The sequence below is a fragment of the Aspergillus heteromorphus genome (assembly GCF_003184545.1).
Source record: "Aspergillus heteromorphus CBS 117.55 chromosome Unknown BO70scaffold_27, whole genome shotgun sequence".
In the NCBI taxonomy this organism is placed as follows: domain Eukaryota; kingdom Fungi; phylum Ascomycota; class Eurotiomycetes; order Eurotiales; family Aspergillaceae; genus Aspergillus; species Aspergillus heteromorphus.
In genome coordinates this window covers 387668-405841 of record NW_020290432.1, presented here as the reverse complement: position 1 = coordinate 405841, position 18174 = coordinate 387668, and the positions used below count along the sequence as shown (strand labels likewise).

The following is an 18174-nucleotide window of genomic DNA, read 5'->3' as shown; positions in this document are numbered from 1 at the left end:
CGTCCCGATACAGCTCCGCCCCACGTGACCCCGCCGCGACATACAATTAATTTCCTCCACTTCTGCAATCCGGTCTTCTTTCCCCCCCAAGAAAACGAGGACAATGTCACACTCGTAAAATGGATGGTCTACTGACAGCGATCAAGACGGTCAAGCATGACCAGCAGCCTGTCTTGTCGGCTGCCGCGGAGGAGTCGCATCGCGAGGCTCCCTCTGACAGGCGCGACTCCCGGAAAGCCGATCTCCCCGGGGACGCCACCTCCTCAGAGCATATTCTGGCTGTCCTGAAGTCCCAGCCCGATCAGGATGAACTCGCGACCGTTCTGGCAGTACTAGACCCCTCGAACAAGACAATCGCTTCTAAGGACTTCGACATCCGGGTCCCCCGCCCGGTAACGGCGCAGATCCTCAATGCTTTGGTGACCATTACGATTCCCGACCACTGGGACTTTCTAAATACCCGATCGAAGGCCTCCAAATCCGGGAATAAGAAATCACGGTGTGCGCTGTTGAGATGTCTCAGTAGCGTTGCGGGCATCAGCTGCTTGGTGGCCCGGCTCCGTTCTCTCATAACGGCCTGCCGTTCATCGGCGCAGCATGCGAAGTCATCGGGTCATAATATCCAGATCAGGGACGTCCTTGCGGTCATTTCCGCTTTGTTGGAACCGAGCGACTTCGCGTTTCGCCTGCATGCGGAGATTGAAGATCTCTACAGCAATGCGGCGCAGAAGCAAGTGGCTTGGAGAGAGCTACTCTCACTTATCGCGGCAGGTAGAGTTCTGTCGACGGCGGCAGAAGCACTAACGTTGGTGAATGATCTCGATGGAGCTTCTTCGGTCTCGTGGGTTGGAGAAGGCTCGAAGTATGCATCCTGGATAGGTGCCAACGTCTGCCACATGGCTTCTAAGATCTCTCTCGACGGTGAAGAGGCTTGGAAAGCGTTGGCCTTGCTAACCGGCAGATCATTGAGTCTCGGATATACCGGTATGATAAGCTTCATATCCATCAGGTCCATGTGCTAATTGAATCTAGACCAACTGGTCAGAGAAATCTACATCGGTCTCCTCGTCCAGCAAGCCCAGTCTCAACGATACAGCACGCTCTTTGGCCATCTTCGGTCAACAGAGCAGGTTGCCGTGCTGGAGGCTATCTTCCGGGATGTTGAAAGGAAATACTTCTCGACTGAGATACCTGGTGACAAGACCACTAATGCGCCAACCGATGTGATCAGCAGCGTGGCGGCCTTATGTTCAGTTGTCATCCAAGGACGGCCACATCTGCAAACTCAACTCATAGACTGGCTGTCTAAGGGCCAGGGTGGCTCAATCTATACTGTCGGGCTTCGTCGAGCATTGCTGGCTAATATCGCACAGCAAGAAGGTGAGTTCAACGCTCTATCCATAAAGTTTGGTTTACTGACAAGAGTTTGTGCAGACCTGATGAATACCTTGATTCAGAAGAGCATGGATCAATCGGGTGACAAATTCTATATCAAGCATGCCCCAATCAGGTCGCAAGAAGGTACCATTCCCTTGTAATTTGTCGGCGTCAATATACTAACGCCCCTTAGCCAATACCCAAGTGGTTCTCTTAGCAGCAGGCTACCTCCAGCGGCTCGACCCTGCAGCGATGATGTTCATCGGACGCTCCGGTATATTTCTCAACACGGTTTCAAATCACCTGGCGGCCTCGTCGGGCAAAGCTCGCCTCCTGGGTATGCTGATAGGAACAGCAATCTCGCAACTCATTGAGCAGCAGGGGAAGGGAATGAAGTTCGATCTCGAAGAGATGGAGAGCGATGAATCGCTGTGGTACTTGGACCTCATCCACGCACATGATACCGTTGGCACCGCCGAATCCATCCAGTCGTTAAAGGAACCAGCGACAAAGCTACCAGAAACCAAGAAACCATCGCCATCAGGGGCCAGTGAAAAAAAGAAACCCGCAAGAACTGCAAAGATCGTTGCTATAGAAGAGATCGAGGACTCAGACAACGAAGAGGAAGAAGATGAGGACCTAATCCCATATGAGAAGCCCGACGAAGACCCATCAGATTCCGACGACGACCCAACCTTGGTCCAGCGCAACAAACCGACTCCACCAGTGTAAGTTCACAACAATCACCACCACAACAATAGCCCATCCTCTCCGACTAACCACACCAGATACATCCGCGACCTGATCATCTACCTCCGCGACACCGACAACGTCGACCGCTACGAGCTCGCCATAACCACCGCCCCGTCCCTCATCCGCCGCAAGACCGGCTTTGGCACCGAACTCGCCGAGAACCTCGAAGAACTGGCTCTGGTGATCGTCGGCTCCCAGGAGCACGGCAACATCGCCAAATTTCCCGAATACCAACTCCAAAGCATGATCGCGCTGATCGTTTCCCAGCCACTGAAAATGGGCCACTGGTTCTCGGCCATTTTCTTCGACGGCGACCTCTCGCAACCCCAGCGCTCCGCCATCCTCACAGCTTTGGGTCTGAGTGCCCGCGAACTCGGCGGAAACGGCGAGGCCGACGCCAAAGCCCTGAAGCTGCCAGATCTACAAAACTCATCATTCCCCTCGAAAAAGCTCCCTGGGAATCTCGAAGCCCTGTATCTTACTAAATCGCCTATCGCAGCTCTAACTAAACAACTTGCCCGCTCCTCGCTCGAACCCCTAGCCGCCTCCGCTACGGATACCCTCACCGGCCCGAACGCCCTCAAAGTCCGCACCTTCTCCTCGAGAATGGAGGTCGAGAAGAAACGCCAACAGCGCGAGTCTCAGCGGCAGAAATCCACCATCAAGGACCTGTATAAAGTCCTCGCGCAGGGGTTTTTCTTCCCCCTGAAGGGCCGCTTCGAAGTCATGATGCTGCAATTTTCCTCGTGCGTCCTCCCCTCCCCGTACCTCCCTGAAACTTAACTAATCCCCCCCCCTCCCCCCCCTTAACACACACACACAAACTAACACAAAAACAGCACGACCTCCCCATCCTACAACCCCTTCTTCACCCCGCACCTCCTCACCCTCCTCATCCAAACCCTCTCCCTAACCCTCTCCACCATGGGCCCCTACACGCCGTACCTCCCCACGCTCACGCACGAAACCCTGACCTTTCTGCTCTCGCTACACGCGCGACCCATGTGCGACGACCCGCTCATCCTCGCCGCCCTGTTGTCGCTGTTCCTCGCGATCGTGGACCTGAACATCGCATCCGGCACGTCGGGCGAAGAGCGTCTGGTCACGGAGTTTGCAACCCAGACCATGGAGCTGAGGGAGTGGGTGGGCGAGGTGTTTGAACGGACGGCGCCGGTCAGGGATGAGAGTGATCCGAGGGAGCAGGTAAGGACGCTGGCTGCGGGGGTCATGGTGAGGTTGGGGGAGGTGGTCGAGAGGTATCAGGGACGGTTGATGGGGGTGGGAGGGGTTTTAAGTATTGATTTCTTTTTTTAGAAAAAGAATATTATTTAACTGGTTTCGAGGGGGAAGAGGGGGGGGGGAGGGGGGGAGGGGGGTAAGACATGCTACGTTATGTTATGTTATGTTATGATTTGGGTAAATTATCCATCCATCTATTAATGCCATGTTATCATGAAGTCAATCAAGTCATACAAGTTTCAAATGGATATCGTAAGACCAGCTAGTTACTGTTACTGTTGCTGTTACTTGTTACTTTAACTGCAACAGCTCATCATTCCAACTTCGCCAAACTCCCCTTCTCAATCGCCGCCTCCATCATGCGATCCCCATTAATCATGCCGGTGGTACAGATGACGATCTTCCGTCTGGGGGCCTCCTGCGCGGCAATGAACCGCAACGCGGCGATCTCCGTGAACGTGATCCCGCCCAGAAAGAACACATAGACGGTCTTGGTGGCATTGTTCCCGCTGATGGTCTGACGGGCGCGGATGGCCTTATCATCGCCCTTCTGGACGATGCTGAAGGTCGCGCCACGGGCGCTCTTGACGACGTCCTCGAAGCCGAGCCAGCCGGGCGACGACGCGCTGGCCGGATTGGGCGTTGCGGCGGAGATAGCCCCGCCGCGGAGGAGGGAGAGAATGTATGGTTTCTGCAGGATGCATTGGACGAGACGGATGCTGAGGGGGGCGAAGCCGCTGTAGACGTAGGCGACGTCGTTGGGGTCCTTTTCGCTGACTTCTTCGACGACGAGGCGGAGGGACTTGCGCAGGTAGGCGTAGTTGGTTTTGGAGCCGGGGTGGGCGGCGCCGGTGGTGGGGAGGAGCATGGCGGTGGTGGAGGTGGCGGAGGAGCGCGGCTGGAGGAGTTCCATTCTCTCGAGGGCCCAGAAGGTGAGGAGATGTTGGTGGCCGTAGGCTTGGACGATCTGGCGCTTGAAGCTTTCCAGATCCCGTGGCCGGAGGCCGCCGGACATGCAGGATTCCAGGCACAGGAGGCGGAGGATGGTTTTCAGGGGCACGTCGCGCGCGATGAGCTCCTCGATGGCTTCGTGGTGGTAGGTGGCGTCGGCGCCGGCGGCGTTGTTTTGCTGCACTTCCAGGATCTTGCGGAAGATGTCGGAGCGGGTGGTTCGCATGATCTCCTCCGCTAGGTTGGTGTGCACTCGAAGGCTCTGGTGCTCGAGTTGGTAGGTGGGGAGTTTGTTGACGAATTCGCGCAGCTCAGTGGTCGTCTTTGCGGCGTGGCGGCTTTCGTAGTCCGTCTCGAGACGGCGGGCGACCTTGTTCAGGATGTCGCCGACGATGGCGAAGTTGGCGTCGCGCAGTTGGCTGAAGAGTTGGTCGGACGAGTCGAGTTGGATCTTCCGCTTTTGGCCCTGTTTCGAGGACTGTTGAGGGGCTTTGGAGGATTCCTGGGCTTGTGGTACTGCGGTGGGACCAACGATTGATGTGTCCACGTCCGCTTGGTTGTTTTTGATCCCAACCGTTTCATCAATCAATCCCTCGTATGTCAGTTGGGTGAGGAGGGCTGAGCCGAAGTCGACTTGGCGGTCGATGATGATGAGGCTCTCGGTGCTTGCGCTGGGGAGGAGTCCTCGTGCTGAGATCCCGGCCAGCCCCGAGCTCTCCTCCGCATCGAGTTCCCTTCTCATACGCAGCAAGAGATCTGCCAGCCGTCGGGCATGATCACCCTTGCCGATGATCCGGGGGAAGTAGCCGTGTCTCTGCTGGATGTCCATGAGAGCCTTGGCGGCGTGGAAGGTAGACCCTGGATTTTTTTGCTGTGGACATCTCCATTAATAGAGGCTTCGTCGATGGTCTGCTGCGCTCTCTTACCAGGTACAGGTCGTTGAAGGAGTCCTCCAGCTCCAACGACAGCACATCTTGCTCCAGAGGAACAAAATACAGTGGCATCTCGGCGATGTTGACGTCTCCTATGATGCCTGCTTCCTCCAGGATGGAGTTGCTTACAAGGGTCCGTCTCGGGACCCAGAATATGGACAGCTCATGTTCAACGTTGCCGTTGCGCTGGAGGCGCTGGATCTGTTCTAGAGGAATGTTAGCTCATTCTGATGGCATCCACTCGAAGGTGAAGCGAAAGAAAGCCTTGAGATGAGCTGGGCACGAGTCTCTTGATGTAGGGAACTCTGGACTGGCTAGCTACGTAGAGTGGGAATGGATCCGCGTAATCTACTAGTTGTCCCATATATGGATGGCTCCGGGTAGCTCCACCGTGTAATAGACGGCGAGGCACAAACAAACGATTTACAATGGGTGCGACAGGTGGAGATGCGGAGGAGATGGACATACCTGCCACGGCCCGCACCTGGCGTATCTTTTCCGCATGCACTAGGAAGACGACATTGCGCTGCGAGGAGTCCACGTTGCCATTCTCGAGCAGGAAGACGCGGTCTACACCGTACTCCTGGAGCAGAGAGAACTTGACGAACAGCCCGACCGGACCGGCCAGATCCTGACTGACGACCAGGTTCTTCTTCCCACGCACCTGCACAGAGAGAGTTCAGCACGCGATGAGATGGATGGTACAGGCTTACTCACGCCTTCAAGAAGGTTCAAAAAGTCCCTACGCGCCTTGTCCCGAAAATAGTCGGCATCAGACCCTGGATACGGCGCCATGACTGCGGTGAAGCATTGTCCGACAGCACAGCGAGGATGATGAGGATGATGGACGGTTGCGGTTGGTGGTTGGCGGTGGTTCGCGGCTGAGAAAGGGTCCAGCCACTCCGCTAGCCCGTTTGGGACTAAGAGCTGCACTGCCTGTCATGCCCGTCGTTTCCGTACCGTCATTACCGTCCCCGCCCCGCCGGGATGTGCGTATCCGCGATACCCTCCGCCTTGGGCCTCGACCCCCCATCCAATAATGCCTCAGGAGGCGTTTCTGACGGCTCCTCCCCTGACTGACCAACTGCCTACTGACTGACTGACTTGGTTTCAAATTTCTCTCCTTTCTCATCCCCCCCCCCTCTGTCCCCTATTCACTCGCTTTCTTGCCGTGCTTCGCTCGGTTTCTCTCTCACTTGACGGCCCGTCTGCCAAACTACACTACTCCAACGACAAATTCCCGACGGCAATCACGCCATGGGCCGCTTCGGGTTCAAGAAGTCCGGGGACGATGACGATGATTCCCCCAACCGCCTGGCGCTGTTCGGCTCCAGATCAAAGAGCAAGAGTCCAGCACCGCCTGCCAACCCCTATGCCAAACCCATCCCGACCGACCCTTACACCAAGGCCAAGATCAACGCCGGAGTCGCCCCCTTACCGGCGGGAGAACACCCCCCCGCACCCTCAGCCGGCCCCTCGGGCGCCCACAACATCCCGGGAGACCACAAATACCAAGGATATGCGCCCAACCGATATGGCAACCAGGGCGGCTTCGGATCCGACCGCTTTGGCGGCGGAGGGGCTGCTCCTGCGGCGGCGGCGTCCCGGTACGGCGCCGGCGGCTACGGGGGGTTAGGCAGCGCCGATCCCAATGACCCCGCCGCGGCGGATAGCAACAGAGATGCCCTTTTCGGAGGGGCTCGCGAACGCGTGCAGCAACAGCAGCCCGGCGGTTCAGGCGGTCCTCCCCCTCCGTATTCCGAGGGTTCGGCGGCCTACGGTGGCGGCAGCAACGACTACAACACATCCACGTATCAGGAGCGACAACTCACCGCAGAGGAGGAAGAGGAGGAGGAGATTCAAACCATCAAGCAGGATATCCGGTTCATCAAGCAGGGTGATGTTTCCTCGACTCGCAACGCCCTTCGCATTGCCGCACAGGCCGAGGAAACTGGTCGCGAGACCCTTGCTCGTCTGGGTGCCCAGGGAGAGCGGATCCACGATGCAGAGAAGAGTTTAGATGTGGCGACGGTCGAGGGACGGATTGCGGAGGAGAAGGCGAAGGAGCTGAAGACGCTCAACAAGAGCATGTTCGCGGTCCACGTGTCCAACCCCTTCACCAGCGGCCGCCGCCGCCGCGAGCGTGATGAGCGGATTTTGAACACCCACCGCGCGGAGCGGGACACTCGTGAGGGCACCCAGAACGAGGCCTTCAAGACCAACCAACGGATGGAGCGCACGTTCCGCGAAATCGACAAGGAAGCGGCCAAGCAGAGCACCCGCAGCCGGACGAACGTCACAGACCGTGCCAAATACCAGTTCGAGGCGGACAGCGAGGACGAGGCGATGGAGACGGAGATCGAGCAGAACTTGGATCTGCTGTCGGGCGCTGCAGGCCGTTTGAACGGACTTGCCCGAGCGACGGGCAAGGAGTTGGACGAGCAGAACCGCCATCTGGAGCGTATCACCGCCAAGGTAAGCCCCGATGTTTTGTTTCTCTGTGATATTGAATCGAGACTAACCTGCCATAGAGCGACTTCGTCGACGACCAGATTGCCATGAACCGGGCCAAGCTGGACCGTATCCGCTAAGCGGGCTTCTAGACCCTTTATTGACTGCCTGGTGCGGTCGATTCTTACCTGTGCCATATCATCACTTACTACCACATCCTTGGCGTTCTGGATATCATACTACTTTATGCTTGCTGCCGGATCCTCCCGGGCATTGCTGGTTGCATATGGAGGAAGTAATAGCCGCGATTAGAGATTTTACCCTTGTTCTTGCTTACATGGAATCAAACATGGGGCCTCTAAGTGGACTCTATTGTCTTCGTACAGATTCCTCCCATCTCCCTCGGGATCCCTAGGAAACCTGCGTCCATTGCACGCCTCGCGTAGACCGAATGGATCTGTAGAGAGACCCATCTCACGTGCGGCTGGAACCTTGTACATTCTGTGCCGTAGCATGAACACTAGATAGTAGCAAGGCTCACCACAGCGGCACCCATTCAACCCTCTCTCATCCTGATATAACCCTCCACATCTCCAAAAGCAGAAACCACCGCTCAGGACTCGGAAAGATATCTATCCTATTCCGAATCCACCACCACTTCCTACTCCGTATCAAGTCTACAATAGTGCATCCCCAAGGGAAGCTATCTATCACTGTCACTAACTACACTATCACCCCTAATTCCCTCCCATCCACCACCTCCGCCTCCACAGCTTGCGATCAAACCGTTACTCCAGCAAAGCCTGCGCATCACCCGCATACATGAAGACTTTACCACCGACCTCCTTAGACATCCTCTCTATCTCCCTCTCCTCCTCCTCCTCCTCCTCCTCCTCCTCCTCCTCCTCCTCCTCCTCCTCCTCCTCCTCCTCCTCCTCCTCCCATCTTTAAAATAAATCCAGCAATCCACAACCTCATACGCATTCGTCTCATAATCCGCTAGCTTCCGCGCCTCTTCTTCGGATCGCACGAGATAGGCAGATCCCGTCACCACATCTCCCTGTTTCCCATTGATCAGGGCGGGATAATCGCCCCATTTCGCAATGGTATAACCAAATACCTCCGCCTTCCGAAGTTGAGGCTCTCCTCTGGCAGGTCGAGGATTCTTTTTACCTGAACCGGGGCGGTTAGAGTGCCGTAGAAGAATAGTATACTGGGTATGGGTACTTGGTGGGGAGGTGGGGGGGTTGGCTGTGGCTGTGGCTGTGTAAAAGTGAGGTGGTCGCTGGCTGGGCGGCATGGTGTGGAGTGGAAGGTGGTGGAGGGTGGTTGTGGCTCGCTCCTCTTCCTTACCTGGGCCCCTGGGGTGCGTAGGGGCTCTCTGGTTTCTCATTCCGAATTTGGGACAAGATGGATGGATAAAGAGCTGACGTACACACCGCACCCCATAGAAATTCAAAAGGCAGGTACAACGAACTCCCAGAGTCAGTCTAACTGAGAACGGTATGTCGAGAATGACATGCGATGATGGGGATCGTGGATGTTGGACTAGATACTTGGACCATGGATGGGATGGGGATCTCCACCTTGCTCTTAGTTTATCTGCCCAATATCGAGATGGCCCGCGGGAACCGTTGGAGTTTCAATCTGCTACACGAACGGCTGGGAACCCACAACCCACAATATAGTAGATGGATAGATAGATACTACTGCGTAAGACAGTCCTTAAGTGAGTGAGTGACTGACTGAGTGAGTGGCACTATAAGTAGATTGTTAATTGTTAATATTGGGCTGAAACGCGGTGGGGGCCGTTCTCATCCTTCTTCTTCTTCCTTCTTGGCTTGAAAAGTCTGTATGTCTTTATTTTTTTTTTTTTTTAGAAAATTTTAAATAAAAAAAAAAAGAATATAATTAAATAAAACGTCTCGGCAGAAGGATGGGTGGATAGATGGAGCAGGTGGTTTGGATGAGAATTTATCCAGATCCCTTGATCCCTTGCAAGGCTTGGCTTCATCTTCAGGGACTGGATTGGTTTGGGGTTTGGTTTGGTTTCTGGGCTGAGTTGAGTTTATTCGGCTGGACGCGTGGAGGGTAGGGAGGGATGATGTCATGGGTGTATATTTCAATCTATCCATCCATCCATTGAGGGAGGACGATGGTATTGGGTAGCAATGGGCAATTTAAACACAAAAGAGGAAAGTCGCCACTGTTAGTGCTTAATTCACCACGCCATAGGAAATATGTGGCATGTTATTACTGTTTTAGATGGTCGTGTATCAGTATGGCATTGATTTATTCCCGGTGGTGGGAGTATTATGCCGGATGTGGATGCAGTGCTTATAGTATACATATATCCATGCAGCATGGATTAATGTCATATCATGTGGTGCATAGTTATATTATGCAGGTTTATCCCAAGGTGTGGTGCTAGCGCTGGTATTTGATTGTTGTGGCCTGAATCTTCTGCGGGAGTCATTCGCAGCCTGAACAGTTAACACGGTGCTTGACCATTTCCAGCATCGCAATTCGCACCTAACATTTATTATAACCCCGAGGACCCTTTCTTCCATACACCAAAACCTCTCGGGTCTTCAACATGCAGTAATGTTTTTTTTTCCCGCCTAGGAATCCATTCAGGCCTGTTTTGTCACTCCAGACAGGCCAAGCACCATGGTTTGTATTATGATCCATTCTGGTCTCCTGCATCATGCAACCCTCTAGATAGATACCAAATCGATCATTCTCGGTCCTATATACGGACCCTCTGACCAGTGTCGCCGAAAGGTGAGCTTACTTCGGAACTCCCCGTCAATACTACAGATGAGCTTTGTAAGACGCCTAGAAATGTCAACATCTCGTTACTCTGTAAAGGCAGTCCTTCGCCATGCTATTTGTGGGTCTTGAGAGGGCAATATGAAGCACAATAACGACTTATCTCCCCTGAAGTACGCAAGCGGATATTTCTATTGAGCAGCGTGAACCTATTATCACTCATCAACTTATCAGTCTTTCTCCTCCCCCCAATGGCAGCTTTTGCTTGCATAGCTAGGAAAGGACTTGGAGAAGAGAACTTGTAATAAGCGGCGGGCGATAAATGGCAGTCTGGTTTAGAGATCGTTTGAAGAGTAGGCAGCATTTGAGAGAACTGCATAGGTTGTGTAGGACAGTAGGATTGTTGAACAGGACTGTGGTAGGTAAAGAAGAGATGGCTACCTATCTGCCATGTGAAAAACAACCATCTTGCTTCCCCTCATGGCCGATCGTCGATCATTGTTCCCCTCATGGATCCACCTCCATGAGGGGACCGATTTCTAATCCGGAGAAGAGAGGGGGATTTTTGAAAGCTTTTTGCTTTGGAAGGGTCGCATTTGATAAGTGCCTAGATAGGAATCTTCTCGCGTGAGCTTAACTTGTAGCAAGAAATAAGCCTGTCGTCTTTTCTTAAGACCTTCCTGGGAAGATATAAAGCTCAATAATTGAGCGTAAGAGCTGAGGGGGGGGTGACTCGGCAAAATGGGCCTGTTCCGCTCTTACAGTAGTTCAAAGAAAGATGTTGAATTGGCGAGTGAAGAAGTAGACGCATGCAACGGGTTGCATTGGGAGACGGAGTGAGTATATATTCGGGCGCCGAGCCATCTCCATTATTTCATTGCCACAGTAGCTATTCACCACCACAGCTGCAATAATCCAAAGCATGTAGATAATTCTGGAGCAGGCTTGAAGTCATTATACTCTTTTAACAGCACTACAAATCTACACATGGTCAAAATTCAAAAAAAGGTAACGAGACTGGATCTCTCTATGTCCCCATGACCGACACGTGACCCTTAGTCATCAATCTAGTCCCGCCGCCGAACTTCACCTCTCGACCTCTGATATTTTCCCTCCAAGACATCAGCGATCCATCCTACATCGCCCCCAAGGTCGCCGTTATCGTGGTCTTCGATCCGGATGTAGCTGCTGTTACCCCTGCCTGGGAGTGTTTGTTCTCTATCTCGTCTTTGGGATCTCCACAGCCGCCACCATGTCCGACGGTAGGTCCTCCCCCCCATGACCTCCAACATCCCCCCATTCGCGAATTGAATCCCGTTGTCTCATCCCGGGCTAACAACCTTGCAGCTGATTTCGAAGCCGTTCGGAAGCTCCAGGCTGAGCGAAACGAAGCCGCCGCTGCGAAGAAAGGTTCTAGGACCTTTGACACGTCTAGCCAGCGCACTGACAGCTCGACCAAGGCCTCCCTGACGGATACCTTCGATACGACCCTGTACGAACGCGAGGGCGCCGACAAGTTTGCGGGATACGACACTTCCATCGCCGTCAATGGCGACGATGAAGAGATGGAGGATGCGGATGCAGGCCACCGTCTGGTGGGCCAGTACACAGCGACTAGGGGTCAGATAGATGAGTTTGCCCACGGCAACGGCGTGGAAGAGGAGGACATCCTTTTGGGGCGCGAGAAGGCGGCCAGAATCGCTGATCGTGAGACCGACTACCAGAAGCGTCGCTTCAACCGGGGCGCGTTGACGCCCACGCGTGCCGACCCGTTTGCCGCGAACACCCATGCAAACGTCGAGGGAGAGGGACAAACCTACCGTGAAGTTATGGCTCTGCGTGAGCTCGAGAAAGAAGAAGAGCGTGTCCAGAAGCTGATCTCCGAACAGCAGGCCAAGGGCGAGGACGATGGGCAAGAGCATCAGGCTACGTTGAAGTCGGATGATAAAGAGAATGCCGATGCGGGCTCCACGGTCGCGGTTGCCACCGGTCGCAAGCGTAAGCAGCGATGGGACGTGTCCTCCGAGCCCACCGCGTCGGCCCCCGAGGCAGACGCTGCGCAGCCCGCTGAAACCAAGACCAAGAGATCTCGCTGGGACCAAACACCTGTGCCGGGCGCCCCGGAGGATGCCCCCAAACGTCGCTCGCGATGGGACCAGGCGCCTGCCATTGCTGCCTCCACCCCTGTGGGCAACCAGGGGCTTGCCACCCCCATGCATCCTTCTCAAGTAGGTGCGCCTATGATGCCATCCAGCTTTGGAACTGATATCTCTGGGCGCAATGCTCCTCTGTCGGACGAAGAGCTTGACCTCATGCTGCCGTCGGAGGGCTACAAGATCCTGGATCCTCCTCCGGGCTACGCCCCTATTCGCAACCCCGCGAGGAAGCTCATGGCAACCCCGGCCCCTATGGCTAGTGCGTCGGGAGTGGGTGGCTTCATGATGCAGGAGCCGGAAAGCGCTCGTTCGTTGGGCAAGCAGCTTCCGACTGAGATCCCTGGTGTGGGTGACCTGCAGTTTTTCAAGCCGGAGGATATGGCCTACTTCGGCAAGCTGATGGAAGGTGGAGACGAGAGCGCGATGACGGTGGACGAGCTGAAGGAACGGAAGATCATGCGGCTGTTGCTGAAGGTGAAGAACGGTACTCCGCCGATGCGAAAGACGGCCCTGCGTCAACTCACAGACAACGCACGGCAATTCGGCGCCGGTCCCCTTTTCAACCAGATTCTCCCCCTTCTCATGGAAAAGTCCCTGGAAGACCAAGAACGCCATCTGTTGGTGAAGGTCATCGATCGTGTCTTGTACAAGCTCGACGATCTCGTCCGCCCATACGTCCACAAGATTCTCGTCGTTATCGAGCCTCTGCTCATTGACCAGGACTACTATGCGCGTGTCGAGGGTCGGGAAATTATCTCCAACTTGGCCAAGGCCGCAGGTCTTGCCACGATGATCAGTACCATGCGTCCGGATATCGACCACGTCGACGAATATGTCCGTAACACGACGGCTCGAGCCTTTGCCGTCGTTGCCTCCGCTCTCGGTATCCCTGCTCTTCTCCCCTTCCTCCGCGCTGTGTGTCGGAGTAAGAAGTCATGGCAGGCTCGCCACACGGGTGTCAAGATTATCCAGCAGATCCCGATTCTGGTTGGTTGCGCCGTGCTTCCGCATCTGAAGGGGCTGGTGGACTGCATTGCCGACAACCTCAGCGATGAACAGGCGAAGGTCCGAACCGTCACCGCTCTGGCTGTGGCTGCTCTGGCTGAGGCCGCCAACCCGTACGGTATCGAGAGTTTCGACGAAATCCTTAACCCCCTGTGGACGGGCGCCCGGAAGCAGCGTGGTAAGGGTCTCGCTGCTTTCCTGAAGGCCGTCGGCTACATTATCCCCCTCATGGACGAAGAGTATGCCAACTACTATACCAGTCAGATCATGGAGATTCTTCTCCGAGAATTCGCTTCCCCCGACGAAGAGATGAAGAAGGTTGTCCTGAAGGTGGTGTCACAGTGCGCTAGCACAGATGGTGTGACGGCCAGCTATCTGAAGGAACACGTGTTGACCGACTTCTTCAAGAGCTTTTGGGTGCGTCGGATGGCCTTGGACCGGAGGAACTACCGTCAGGTGGTTGACACGACTGTCGACCTCGGACAGAAGGTTGGCGTGGGTGAGATTCTCGAGCGCGTCGTGAACAACCTCAAGGACGAGAGCGAGCCCTACCGCAAGATGACGGTGGAGACGGTGGAGAAGCTCATTGCGGCGCTTGGAGCCGCCGATATCTCGGAGCGTTTGGAGGAGAGACTCATCGATGGTGTTCTCTACGCCTTCCAGGAACAGAGCATCGAGGATATCGTGATCTTGAACGGTTTCGGAACGGTAGTCAACGCTCTTGGCTCGCGTTGCAAGCCGTACCTCCCCCAGATCGTCAGTACCATCCTTTGGAGATTGAACAACAAGTCTGCGACGGTCCGCCAGCAGGCTGCGGATCTTATCTCGCGGATTGCGATGGTCATGAAGCAGTGCGGCGAAGACGCCCTGATGGGCAAGCTCGGTATCGTGCTCTACGAATACCTGGGTGAGGAGTACCCCGAGGTGCTGGGGTCCATCCTGGGTGCCCTCCGATCGATCGTCACCGTGGTCGGTATCAATCAGATGCAGCCTCCCATCCGGGACCTGCTCCCCCGTCTCACCCCCATTCTACGCAACCGTCACGAGAAGGTGCAGGAGAACACGATCGACCTGGTCGGTCGTATCGCCGACCGTGGGCCCGAGTCGGTCAACGCGCGCGAGTGGATGCGTATCTGTTTCGAACTGCTCGACATGCTGAAGGCCCACAAGAAGGGTATTCGCCGTGCCGCGAACAACACCTTCGGTTTCATCGCCAAGGCCATCGGACCCCAGGACGTGCTGGCGACGCTCCTCAACAACCTGCGTGTCCAGGAGCGTCAGTCCCGTGTGTGTACGGCCGTTGCCATTGGTATCGTGGCGGAAACCTGTGCGCCCTTCACCGTGCTGCCGGCGCTGATGAACGAATACCGCGTCCCCGAGCTGAACGTCCAGAACGGTGTGCTGAAGGCCATGTCCTTCCTGTTCGAGTACATCGGCGAGATGGCCAAGGACTACGTCTACGCGGTCACGCCGCTTCTCGAGGATGCCCTCATCGATCGCGACCAGGTGCATCGCCAAACGGCCGCCAGCGTGGTCAAGCACATCGCCTTGGGCGTGGTAGGTCTGGGCTGTGAAGACGCCATGGTGCATCTCCTCAACCTGGTGTTCCCCAACATCTTCGAGACCAGCCCGCACGTTATCGACCGCGTCATCGAAGCCATCGACGCCATCCGCATGGCCGTCGGCACCGGCGTCGTGATGAACTACGTCTGGGCCGGCCTGTTCCATCCAGCCCGCAAGGTCCGCGTTCCCTACTGGCGCCTCTACAACGACGCCTACGTGCAGAGTGCCGACGCCATGATCCCCTACTATCCCGACCTCGACGGTGATGGTCTTGATAGAGTGGAGTTGTCGATCATCGTTTGAGCTGTTAGAAAAGCCAACCAGCGTTTCTTTTACGTACTTACCACGTTACCTTTTGTCTTTCCTTGTTGTACACCCATTTCTGTCTTCCTTTCTTTTCTTTCCTTCCACTTTTCATCCATCATACTGGGCCTGTTCAATTACGGTGTTTCTCCGGGCGGAATTTGGCGCGTGTCGTTTACCTTTACTTACCATCTTTCCTGAAGATATAGTCAATGTCAATGGCAACCTCCTCCATCTCTTTCAATCCAGTCAGCCAGTCAGTCCGGGTCTCGACGGGGTCGAGGATCTATCTATCTGCCAGGGCAGCCACTCCGTGTAGTCCAAGCCAGCCAGTAAGTAATAGAGCACGCGATGCCGTCGCATCCCCCCGCATTTGGGATCTCCGCATCATGCAATGCACTACTGCGGTCGAAAACAAAACAAAACACCACAATTCTCGCTCTGTTTCCGAGCGTGGTGACGTGAATCTGATTCTGGGCCGAGTCGCACCGACGGACCTCTCTACTCACTCAATTACTCAATTACTCGCTCAATTACTCCCCCAACCTACCAATGAATCCCACCATGCCCCTCCCCGGGAAAACCGACGTCCTCGTTATCGGCGGCAGCAACGCGGGCTTCTGCGCAGTCCTCTCCGCCGCCCAGTCCGACGCCAAGTAGGTGATTATCATGATATAGTAGAAGACTTTACCGGGGATATAAATCAGACAACAGAACAACAGATAAACCGCAAAGCTATACCGCACGCTGATCAGGAAATCGAACTTAGCCATCAAATAGCTCGCCAGCAACCTGAGGATATCATTTTAGCTATTATTTTAATCAGCAGATCTACAAGATCAACAGCCGCCTCAAGTTCTGGGACGGCCTGGCCCTGAAGACCCAGAACAGAAACAAGGGACTTACTTATTCAGGACTATCTGCAGGCGGCGGGCGGGTTTGAGGTGAATCTGTGGATACGCGCGCAAGTTCCTGGGCCCGCACTGGGATGTGATGCTTGTACACGGCACGCTGTACAACTCGGGGGATATGTTCAAGATAGCAATCCGGGAAGTGTCGGCCAAGCAGGCGGGGAACTGGTCCAGATATTAATGCATATTGCGTGGGCAAGATGCTGGGAGGAATATACTATAATAACTATCTAGGTAGCAGTGGCTTGACCTCCGGGGCGGTCTTTGGATATTATACTGAACAAGCGGCGGCGGTCAGGGTTTTGTTGATCCAGCAGGCACGGTTGTGATAATTATAATATTTATATAGAGTGAATTAAGATAAATAAATATTATATATAGTATGTATTTGTATTAAGTGTGTTGCATGAGCTATTAGGCTTTTACCAAATAATAAGGAATTGTATAATATAACATTGTACATAGTAATAGTATTTGTTGTCTCGAATCTATAGCTACATCACTGTATACCACGCCATATACTACACCAATCACATCCGCACACCACAAAATATACAGTTAGTAAACCATCATCCAACCAGAATCCGACAACGCCTACGTCTACCATCCTGCGTACATAATGTGAACAACCACACCCCCTCCATCTTAGTCATTCAATCAGCATCTCCTCCGTCCGTATCTCCCAAACAGTAAGTAGTTAAGTACGATGAGGTAATTCCCTCCACCACCACCATGACCAACAACAGCATCAGCATCGCATCAGCCCCCGCCAAGGCAAGCTGCACCCTGCGGGCGTGGTCGAGTATGTGCCGCGTAAGCCTTCCCCATCGCGCCATGTCATGTGTGGGCTTGGCTGGCGTTCCGTGTGGGGAGCCCGCCGCTGATTGGCCGGCTTAGGGGGGGGGGGGGGACTGGAGCGCGGGATAGTTACCTCCGCTGGTCGGGGGGAATTCTTCTGTCCGCTGCTGTGGAGTGTGGTCACGGTCTGTACACTTTCCCAAGTCGGCCTTTTCCCCCATGACGTCGAGGGGGGTTTTCAGAACTGTAAACCAAACCAAACCAAACCATCCGGAAAAGAAGTGAGAGTACCAGCAGTACCTGAAAGGAGGAACTTACTGGACTGAGAGAGGGGTCTCAGGGTGGGTAGCTGGTAGTAGTTAGTACCTAGGGTCCGGGGCTCGAGCGTCAGACATCTATTCTATTTGGATTGGGTTTGCTTTTGGTGAGGCTGAATATTATCTAGTATGTACATCAACAACAGAAGTCTTGGCTGATTTAGTTGATAGATAGTTGCTGGGTAGTGAACAGTAGTACTAGTACTATGGAGTTTCTTAGTAGTGCTAGCTGGCTAGTAAGTAAGTAAGTAGTGGATAGGTTTGCCTTACTGTACACAGTCAGTCATCAGTCAGTGACGGAGTAGATACTCCATCTGATAGATCAGACATCCCCATCCACACCATCCACGGTCGCTATCCAGGTACACACACATACACACACACAACACACATACACACACACACATACATACATGCAGTTGGACTACTGTCCTCCGTCCGCAGCGCAGCCATCACACCCAATCTCCACATTATCTATTATCGCTACTAGTACTGCGTACTACAAAATATTAAATACTTTTATTAAACTTGGGCATCGATGGTCCGCTTGGCTGCTGCAGGAGAATGCGCCTAGGCCCTGCTCTCTGCTCGCCAGTGGATACGCCTTTTTTTGAATGTAAATAAATGTGTTGGGACTTGGGACTTG

General features: G+C 54.4%; 6 protein-coding genes across 6 annotated transcripts; 4 read left to right on the top strand and 2 right to left on the bottom strand.

Annotated features, from left to right (window-relative positions):
* Positions 1 to 119: 119 nt before the first annotated feature.
* Positions 120 to 3444, top strand: BO70DRAFT_431925 (telomere length regulation TEL2 family protein; the record flags this gene model as incomplete). Its single annotated transcript, XM_025548274.1, has 6 exons — positions 120 to 984; positions 1033 to 1380; positions 1435 to 1521; positions 1571 to 2105; positions 2166 to 2876; positions 2970 to 3444. The coding sequence occupies 6 exons, from the start codon at positions 120 to 122 to the stop codon at positions 3442 to 3444; spliced, it is 3021 nt and encodes a 1006-aa protein (XP_025396332.1).
* Positions 3445 to 3628: 184 nt separating this feature from the next.
* Positions 3629 to 6047, bottom strand: BO70DRAFT_389588 (Sec1 family protein; the record flags this gene model as incomplete). The annotated part of the gene is made up of 4 exons (XM_025546089.1): positions 3629 to 5191; positions 5247 to 5458; positions 5721 to 5916; positions 5970 to 6047. 4 exons carry the CDS (start codon positions 6045 to 6047, stop codon positions 3683 to 3685), a joined length of 1995 nt encoding a protein of 664 aa, XP_025396331.1. The 3' UTR covers positions 3629 to 3682.
* A 296-nt stretch (positions 6048 to 6343) lies between these two features.
* BO70DRAFT_365140 (putative plasma membrane SNARE protein (Sec9)) lies at positions 6344 to 8086 on the top strand. The gene is made up of 2 exons (XM_025543989.1): positions 6344 to 7727; positions 7784 to 8086. The coding sequence occupies exons 1-2, from the start codon at positions 6510 to 6512 to the stop codon at positions 7841 to 7843; spliced, it is 1278 nt and encodes a 425-aa protein (XP_025396330.1). The 5' UTR covers positions 6344 to 6509; the 3' UTR covers positions 7844 to 8086.
* A 551-nt stretch (positions 8087 to 8637) lies between these two features.
* BO70DRAFT_122243 (gamma-glutamylcyclotransferase family protein) lies at positions 8638 to 9314 on the bottom strand (the record flags this gene model as incomplete). Its single annotated transcript, XM_025537964.1, has 1 exon — positions 8638 to 9314. A coding segment is annotated over exon 1 (459 nt), but the record flags the coding sequence as incomplete, so codon positions are not given.
* A 2296-nt stretch (positions 9315 to 11610) lies between these two features.
* On the top strand, positions 11611 to 15734 carry BO70DRAFT_342841 (U2 snRNP complex subunit HSH155). Its single transcript, XM_025541390.1, has 2 exons — positions 11611 to 11737; positions 11823 to 15734. The coding sequence occupies exons 1-2, from the start codon at positions 11728 to 11730 to the stop codon at positions 15500 to 15502; spliced, it is 3690 nt and encodes a 1229-aa protein (XP_025396328.1). The 5' UTR covers positions 11611 to 11727; the 3' UTR covers positions 15503 to 15734.
* Positions 15609 to 16544, top strand: BO70DRAFT_122180 (uncharacterized protein). Its single transcript, XM_025537963.1, has one exon. It carries the CDS (start codon positions 15715 to 15717, stop codon positions 16378 to 16380), a length of 666 nt encoding a protein of 221 aa, XP_025396327.1. The 5' UTR covers positions 15609 to 15714; the 3' UTR covers positions 16381 to 16544.
* Positions 16545 to 18174: the final 1630 nt, after the last annotated feature.

What these genes read in the sequence shown, in the direction of transcription:
- BO70DRAFT_122180 (XM_025537963.1), top strand. Translation starts at nt 15,715, where the DNA reads ATGTCAATGGCAACCTCCTCCATCTCTTTCAATCCAGTCAGCCAGTCA.
- BO70DRAFT_365140 (XM_025543989.1), top strand. Translation starts at nt 6,510, where the DNA reads ATGGGCCGCTTCGGGTTCAAGAAGTCCGGGGACGATGACGATGATTCC. An exon ending in TGGAGCGTATCACCGCCAAG is followed by an intron (nt 7,728 to 7,783) that starts GTAAGCCCCGAT and finishes AACCTGCCATAG; the next exon opens with AGCGACTTCGTCGACGACCA.